A 9,306-nucleotide genomic window follows, 5' to 3' on the forward strand; every position below is an offset into this window, starting at 1 on the left:
TAGTCCGTGACTGTTACCAGTTACCACTGTATCAAACTCTTTCGAGAAATTCATTTTTTCAGGGCGCAAACACCACCAGATCTATGTGAGATCAGTCGATTTCAGCCGGTTTAATATTAATTAACTTTATCCTGAATCCTTCAGAAGGCCGCGCGATGAAAAAGAGATTTCGGGCTGCTATTTGTCCGCGCGAGGCCCAGGGTGCCCTTTTGATCATTTCAGTCTCTCCTCGGTGTGCTCCTTCCGATTGGTCGAGGGAGTAAGAAGGGGAACATCTTTAATTAAGTAGATAATCTCTTGTTGGGATGAGAGTGGGTCAATTTCAGAGCCCCCCCTCGAGTGAGTCCCGCATGAGAACCTTGGCATATACAGCCAGTGGAGTTGTGTATGTATGTAGGGTTGGTAGCCTCTCGCTATATCCCCTCTTCTCCTTTAGAGAGCTGCTGAATGTGCATGCCATCTCTATCCTCTCTCGTCTCTTCTGGCAGGATGTTCATGCATTTGGAGGTCTTTTACTGTATCTTAATGTTGATGTCTCACATGACAACGTCTTGCTGCAGCTGGTGAGTTTTAACCATTTTGGATTCTTTGTGATTGCCTCAATGATTTGATGCAATGTATGTGATAGGAAGGTCGTTCATTAAATATTGGTACATAAGCCTATTGGAATATATAAATGATTCCATGATTTATATGTTGAAATGTTTTTCTCTTTACTGATCAAATTAAAAAGTTAGTTTCTGTTCAGTTTTTTTACCTTCCAAAATTGTTTACCAAATTACATCGTTTGGTGCACGACTGGGAAACAGTTAGGCTTCTTGATTTTCCTTTATGAGAATGTAGGCATGGACAATTATTAAATGATTATAATTAAATATTTTCCACATTTTTTTGTTTGTTGCATGTTTATTACTCATGAATATACTTTCATCCCACTGTATTTTATTGAGTTTTTGTGTATGTGACCAGTAACAATGTATTTTGTCAGTATAAATTAATACTTTTATCATAATTAGCGTAGGGCTTTATTTGAGGTATTTTGGATATAACATCCCCAAGAAATATCACTTTACCAGCATGGTTATTGACCAGCAGGCGGGGGATTCATTCATATGGGAGACAATGATTTAGATTGATGATGGTTTAGTACCATGTTATTACATTTTTATTAAGGATAGTTATCTAATGAGGGAGCAAAGAAATCCCTCCCTTTACTGAAGGACACTGAATTTTTGAGAGTATGCTAATAAATGCTCCAGTACCATGTTATTTAAGATAGCCAATGATGCTATCGTACCATGTTATTAAAGATAACTAATGAGAGACTTATGTGAGGGAGCTGTGGAATTCCTGCCCTGGCTGAAGGACAACTCTTAATTCCCAGAGTTAATAAGCTGTCTCCTCTTCCAGGTCAGTGAATAATTTCCTTATGACTGGACCTAAGGTAAGCCAACATTCTTTTGATCTTCTGGCCAGATCCCTCTTTCCCTATCCCAAAAAAGAGAGCAAAGACCACCCCTGTAAGGATCTCCTATTGCTGTCTGCGTATGTTACTCTCTTTCCCCTCTGTTTCTAAATAGACTGCATTTCTCCAGAATGAGATTGTCATGGTTACATATAAATATAAATATGTCCTTTCATCATTGATTTGTTGTAACAACAGCAAGGGTAGGCCTTATCAGTGTTATGGTGACCTTTTGGGTTCCTATCTATGGCTCTTGACTCTATTAAGGCTGAGAAGCTTTGAATGTCCATGGGCTGAGATAGTAGAGGCATGGAGAGTTATTTGTTCAGTGTGTATAGAGGCAACCTGGTCTTAGAGCTATTCTTATTATTCTATATGTAAATCAGAGATTCTCCTTTAGGATGATATGCTATGTTTTGTATGGTATGTATCCATTTGTATACAATTTGTATACAATTCGTATTATATATGTTATATAACGTTAGCTAGGCTAAGGGTTAGGTTAGGGGTTAAGGTTCGTGTTAAGTTTAGAAGTTAGGTCAACGCGTTAGGGTTAGGGTTAGCTAAGAGGGTTAAGGTTAGGGTTAGGGTTAGGGGAAGGGTTAGCTAACATGATAAGTAGATGCAAAGTAGCTAAAAACTAGTAAGTAGTTGAAAACTTGTTAATTACCTAAAATACTAAAGTTGTCCATGATGACATTCGAACTCACAACCTTTGGTTGCTAGATGTTTGCATTATATGCCTGACCAACCACCCTACTTTCATTTTTTCCTTAAGTAACCATCTGTCTTATGTAACCACACCAAACATAACATATCATACTAATTTGAGTGTCCCAGGCTCTATCAACTCAGGGACCTATAGATCTAGGCTCGGCAGTAGAGGTCCCTGGGTTGATAGATCTAGACTAGAGGCAGTAGGATTCCCTGGGTTGGTAGATCTAGGCTAGGATGTAGAGGTCCCTGGGTTGATATATCTAGATTAGAGGCAGTAGAATTCACAGGGTTGGTAGATCTAGACTAGAGGCAGTAGAATTTCCTGGGTTGGTAGATCTAGACTAGAGGCAGTAGAGGTCCCTGGGTTGGAAGATCTAGACTAGAGGCAGTAGGATTCCCTGGGTTGGTAGATCTAGACTAGAGGCAGTAGGATTCCCTGGGTTGCTAGATCTAGACTAGAGGCAGTAGGATTCCCTGGGTTGGTAGATCTAGACTAGACTAGAGGAGGAGAGGTATTAGATAATGTGTGTTGCGTGTGAATAAACTACAGGCAGTAGTGGCAGGGAAGGCAGTGCTGTCCTGTGCAGTACTATGGTGTGGTGGGTGGTCATCATTAGCCCACCAGACCCCAGTGAGAAGCAGAGAGGTGGTGGCTCAGTCTCTGCACAGGCCACTTGAGACATATCATTCACACAGTCTCAACAAGGACCAGAGAGCTAGGCGAACAAGCCAAGTGGACATAGTGATCTTGTAAAGAATAGGGCTTGGGATTCCAACTCATTCAGGGGTTGTGAAACAGGTTAAAAAAGTTGAATTAATATTGTATTAAGACTTTTCCCACCGTTGTTAAAAACAAAAAAAATCTTGTATACACTACAACTTTTAGGGTTATGGAAGTAAATGTCCCTAGAATGTGTTGCTACCCATGGTCATGATGAACCTATTCAGTTTTAAGTGACCTGATGATATACTCTGTGTTCCTCAAGGTGTACCTGATTTACTCCAGCAGTGTAGCAGCCGGGGCTCAGAGCGGCATCGAGGAGTGTAAGTATCAGTTTGCCTGGGACCGATGGAACTGCCCTGAGAGAGCCCTGCAGCTGTCCACACACAGAAGCCTCCGCAGCGGTAAGAGCCAATGCATATAGTGTACTATTTTTGACCAGAAGATATGTAGGACACAATATGGTCAAAAGTAATGTAGTACTGTATATGCTGACTCATTTCATCTGCCCTTTAATAACAGACCGGTTTATTAGGGACCCCACGGTCACCCTGGCTAAAACAACAGAAACCCCACAGTCACCCTGGCTAAAACAACAGCAACCCCACAGTCACCCTGGCTAAAACAACAGCAACCCCACAGTCACCCTGGCTAAAACAACAGCAACCCCACAGTCACCCTGGCTAAAACAACAGCAACCCCACGGTCACCCTGGCTAAAACAACAGCAACCCCACGGTCACCCTGGCTAAAACAAAAGCAACCCCACGGTCACCCTGGCTAAAACAAAAGCAACCCCACAGTCACCCTGGCTAAAACAACAGCAACCCCACGGTCACCCTGGCTAAAACAAAAGCAACCCCACGGTCACCCTGGCTAAAACAAAAGCAACCCCACGGTCACCCTGGCTAAAACAAAAGCAACCCCACGGTCACCCTGGCTAAAATAACAGCAACCCCACGGTCACCCTGGCTAAAACAAAAGCAACCCCACGGTCACCCTGGCTAAAACAAAAGCAACCCCACGGTCACCCTGGCTAAAACAAAAGCAACCCCACGGTCACCCTGGCTAAAACAAAAGCAACCCCACGGTCACCCTGGCTAAAACAAAAGCAACCCCACGGTCACCCTGGCTAAAACAACAGCAACCCCACGGTCACCCTGGCTAAAACAACAGCAACCCCACGGTCACCCTGGCTAAAACAAAAGCAACCCCACGGTCACCCTGGCTAAAACAACAGCAACCCCACGGTCACCCTGGCTAAAACAACAGCAACCCCACGGTCACCCTGGCTAAAACAAAAGCAACCCCACGGTCACCCTGGCTAAAACAACAGCAACCCCATGGTCACCCTGGCTAAAACAACAGCAACCCCACGGTCACCCTGGCTAAAACAACAGCAACCCCACGGTCACCCTGGCTAAAACAAAAGCAACCCCACGGTCACCCTGGCTAAAACTATGCTACAAATCCAATTCACAACATCCTACTGAGCCACCCATCGACAGGACACTGCTCAGGGGCCTTGCGAAAATATGGCACGCCAATGGCAATTAGAGCCAATGTGTTAATTACCAGGAGAGATAGGAGATAAAGGATACTGTGGAGTGAGAGGCGTTGAAATAGAAGCCCCACTCTGAAGATAATGACTAGAGGAGAGGAATGACCTCTTCAGGAGAAGGTATTCCTGAGTGAATTTAAATGTCTCTCTCACACACAGCGAACAGAGGCAGCGTTTGTCCTTGCCATCAGTTCAGTAATCATTACTACTATAATGTCATATAATGTTATATATAATATTTGTTTTTTTTGTCCACAGCAAACCGAGAGACAGCATTTGTCCTTGCCATCAGTTCAGTAATAATTTCTACTAAATCAAATAGCATTTACATAACAATAACAAGGCTATATACAGTGGGTACCGAGTCAATGTGCAGGGGTACAGGTTAGTCGAGGTCATTTGTAAAGTGACTATGATATAATATTATATTATATATAATATATGTTTCTTTCCCACAGCGAACAGGGAGACAGCGTTTGTCCATGCCATCAGTTCAGCAGGGGTCATGTACACTCTGATGAGGAACTGCAGTCTGGGGGACTTTGACAACTGTGGCTGTGATGACACCAGGAACGGACAGGGGGGTAAGAGAAGATTTAAAAATCCACACACAGATCATTACAAGACATGCATAGATGAAACAGCTGTGTACACATTGTGTTGTATTCACACTGTGTTGTATTCACACTGTGCTGTATTCAAGCTGTGTTGTATTCACACTGTGTTGTATTCATGTAATGTGATTCGGTTGTAGGCAAAACAACAAAACCGGTATTTTTTCAAGGACCTTGGAAATAATACCCTTCCACGTTTTTTCATCACAAATGGTGAGCCATCCTCTCATACAGACAAACTGATGTCTCCTGCTTGTGTCCCCAGGGGGTACAGGCTGGCAGTGGGGCGGCTGCAGTGACAACGTGGGGTTCGGTGAGGCCATCTCCAAGCAGTTTGTTGACACGCTGGAGACAGGCCAGGACGCACGGGCCGCCATGAACCTCCACAACAACGAGGCTGGACGCAAGGTACAGTATTCAGTTAACTTTACTTTTAATTTACACCTTGGTGACAGAAGGGGTAAGCTATCCCTCAATACCATACAATCTAAAAAACTTTGATGATATAGTGAAATATTATCATGATTCCAGATTGATTTAGAGCTTGGTTTTCTGGTTGTTCTGAAAACCCAGATCATGTTGAGATTGAATCAGTGCAATTGCCATAGGAGGGAGCTCTTGTAGTTCAAGGTGAAGGGTCAGATATTTGAGTTTCCCACTCAACCCCCAACTGACCGACTGCTCAATGTAAAGTACCTTTAGAATAATTTATTTCTTTTTCAGTCTGCTCATTGAGTATTACAGCAAGCGTACCACCCAAGCATCCCTTTCACGTCCCCATAAGTGAGGTGCCACTTGTCCTCCAATAACCACAGCGTGTTCGCTGTACCACAAGGGCCTGTTCCCCAGTCAATGAATGTCCTTTATTATGACAAGTCTTAAGTTTCAGAATCTCAGGATCACTGGTGCTAGTTCTTAATTAGAGTATCCCATGGTGCCATACACTGCAGACCAGGGCCAGTATTATTCCTGCCCGCTTTCTTTAAGTCGTTTTTGGTTTTAGTCTTGCAATAAGCATCCAACATTTATTCTGTTGGTCTTTGTGTGGCCCCTAAGGAGGACCACAAGCGAGAGGCTGGAGTAGTCTTTGTTTACCCCACCTAGGAGCCCTCCTGTTGGGGCCTCGTTGCCCCTCTGAGCCCCACGGCACCTGGAGCATCATTGTAACAAAAACAAATTCACCCTTTTTTAATTTTGCCACTCAATAGACTCTCCGTAGACTATTCATTGGGTGTACTCGTGGCAGAAAACATGTTGACAATGGCCTTGCCTAATAAATACTCCTCTCATTCCAGGAGGGACACAGTCAGTGTCTCAATGTGAAACTTTGATTCGGCACTCACCTCGCGAGGAAGCTCTTCCCCCTCCCTTCCCCCACATCTGTGTTGGGGTGAAGTCAGGAAATATTGAGGGGGACCACAAAAACTCCAGCATGAACCTTGAACCTATCCTTTCTCCCTTAGTAAATTCATCTTTTTGTCAAATGGGAAGGCTTGAGTGTGCATTGGGTTCATCTGACAACACATCAATCAAGAGCCAATAGTCTTCACATTACACAACTGATTCTTTAAAACAAATTCATACTCAGCCACACATACTTACACAACTGATTTCCTGAGACCAAATCAGACAATGAACATCTCATCGGTATGTTGCTACGTCCCGATCTTAAAAAGAAGTCTGAGTAATTATACATTTTTCTACACTCCTGTTTCATCTGGTATTGCCTGGTATTTACATAATAATTATATGGCAACAACAGGTTCTGTCTGGAGTTTACACAGTATTTACTTAATTTCCGTAATTTTCATGTTATTATTATGTAATTACCATTTCTCCAGGTGAATTACAGACAGTAGAAAAGCTTAACCAAAGAATCTCTCGCTCCCTCCCTCTCCCCCCACTTTCCTTCCCTTCCTCCCTCCCTTCCTTCCTTCCTTCCTTCCTTCCTTCCTTCCTTCCTTCCTTCCTTCCTTCCTTCCTTCCTTCCTTCCTTCCTTCCTTCCTTCCTTCCTTCCTTCCTTCCTTCCTCAACCCCTCCCTCCACTCCTTCCCTTTCCTCTCCTTCCCAGGCAGTGAAAGGGACTATGCAGAAGACGTGTAAGTGCCATGGCGTCTCTGGGTCCTGCACCACACAGACCTGCTGGTTACAGCTCCCAGATTTCAGGGAGGTGGGAAACTATCTGAAGGAGAAGTACCACCAAGCACTGAAGGTACAGTATATATTGTTTATATTAAACAATATTGTTTATAAGCACTCTAAAGACACTTCACATAAAATTTATTCTCTCATTCATTAATTTATTCTTTAATTCAAGGTGGACCTGCTCCGGGGGGCCGGGAACAGTGCAGCCAGTCGAGGGGCCATTTCCGAGACCTTCAGCTCCATCTCTCGTAAAGAACTGGTCCACTTAGAGGACTCCCCAGACTACTGCCTGGAGAACCGTACCCTGGAACTGCCCGGCACAGAGGGCAGAGAGTGCCTGAAGAAGGACAAGAGCCTAAATAAGTGGGAGAAGCGTAGCTGCAAGAGGCTGTGCGGGGAGTGTGGTTTAGCCGTGGAGGAGAGGAAGGCGGAGTTGGTGTCGAGTTGCAATTGCAAGTTCCACTGGTGCTGCGCGGTAAAGTGCGAGCAGTGCCGCAAGACAGTGACCAAGTACTTCTGCGTGAAGAATGGGGGGCAGAGGGGGAAGAACGAGAGCGCCGGCAGCCGTAGGAAGAACCTGAGGCTGAGGAAGAAGCACTGAGCGGCATCCATCTTCCTCACCATCATCATCATCACTGCCACACTCCATGTCTTCTCACAAGCTGATTTTCACAGACCTCTGTGCACCAAAGCTGTGCCCCTCTCAAACATTTCTACAACACACTTTCTGCTTTTGTTCTAAAGACATAATTGAAAATGTATTTATTGAATAAGACTAGTATTGTTATTATCCTAATCAAACGTTTAATAGTGGGGGAGAAAATGTGTAAAAAAAACATGTTGATGAAACTACATGATAGAGAAAGGAGGGTAACTATTACTTGTCTAGAACTGATGGTATACATATATTTAACAGTATATATTTTTTAAACTTTTTTCCCCAATTATATATAAGTCATTGGGCATTTAAAGCATGTTACATACGGCCGCTCTGAATAATCTCCTTCATATTTGATAGCTTGAACAACTCTTCCTAAATGGTCAGTCCATGGCATACCTCAACAACATCTTATTTATTGTCATATGTACCACCAATGAGCTATGCCATTTCTGATTGGTCAGACATTCCTTCCTGTCATGATGACAACTCCAGCCCAAGCTCTCGCTACGCGTGGCAATCCCCAGCCCTGACCAGCCCTCTCCAGCCCTGACCAGCCCTCTCCAACCCTGACCAGCCCTCTCCAACCCTGACCAGCCCTCTCCAACCCTGACCAGCCCTCCCCTCCCCAGCCCAGCCCTCTCCTGCCAACCCAGCACTGTCCTCCCCTCCCCTCCCCTGCCCTGCCCTGCCCTGCCCTCCTCTCCCTTCCCTTCCCAGCCCTGACCAGCCCTCCCCTCCCCAGCCCAGCCCTCTCCTGCCCAACCCAGCACTCCCCTCCCCTGCCCTGCCCTGCCCTGCCCTGCCCTGCCCTGCCCTGCCCTGCCCTACCCTGCCCTGCCCTGCCCTCCCTTCCCTTCCCAGTCCTGACCAGCCCTCCCCTCCCCAGCCCAGCCCTCTCCTGCCCAACCCAGCCCTCCCCTCCCCTCCCCTCCCCTCCCCTCTCCTCCCCTCCCCTCCCCTCCCCTCCCCTCCCCTGCCCAACCCAGCCCTCCCCTCCCCTCCCCTTCCCTTCCCAGCCCTGCCTTAAGGATGTATTTAATTGTAAATAAAATGAAGCACTTTGTTCTGTATATTGTTAATTTATTGCACATGTTTTTCCCAAGTTGTTGCTTTATTGTTGATATTTTCGTTAAAACTTTTGTAATTAAAAAAGTATAATCTAAAATCCCCTATTATATTAATTAATTGAGCATGCCCATCACCCATTTCACATCCATTCATTTCAGAAGTGTTGAATTCATTTCAGAAGTGTTTAAATAAAATGCATGATTATTTCTTATATTCCCCCTGTGTGACATATAAATCACCAATGTTCAGCAGTGGTAGGCTACAACACAACCTGTGTCTTGTTACATTGTTCACTTGGGGATCTGATAACCCTCTGGGACAAATGAACAACAACAGAAAACTTTTCATTATACT

General features: G+C 44.8%; 1 protein-coding gene across 1 annotated transcript; it reads left to right on the forward strand.

Annotated features, from left to right (window-relative positions):
* The first annotated feature begins 1,429 nt into the window (after nucleotides 1-1,429).
* Nucleotides 1,430-8,537, forward strand: LOC109888823 (protein Wnt-8b-like). Its single transcript, XM_031821897.1, has 6 exons — nucleotides 1,430-1,444; nucleotides 3,169-3,307; nucleotides 4,922-5,047; nucleotides 5,343-5,485; nucleotides 7,150-7,290; nucleotides 7,396-8,537. The coding sequence occupies exons 1-6, from the start codon at nucleotides 1,430-1,432 to the stop codon at nucleotides 7,822-7,824; spliced, it is 993 nt and encodes a 330-aa protein (XP_031677757.1). The 3' UTR covers nucleotides 7,825-8,537.
* Nucleotides 8,538-9,306: the final 769 nt, after the last annotated feature.

This window comes from Oncorhynchus kisutch, linkage group LG4, assembly GCF_002021735.2.
Source record: "Oncorhynchus kisutch isolate 150728-3 linkage group LG4, Okis_V2, whole genome shotgun sequence".
Taxonomy (NCBI): domain Eukaryota; kingdom Metazoa; phylum Chordata; class Actinopteri; order Salmoniformes; family Salmonidae; genus Oncorhynchus; species Oncorhynchus kisutch.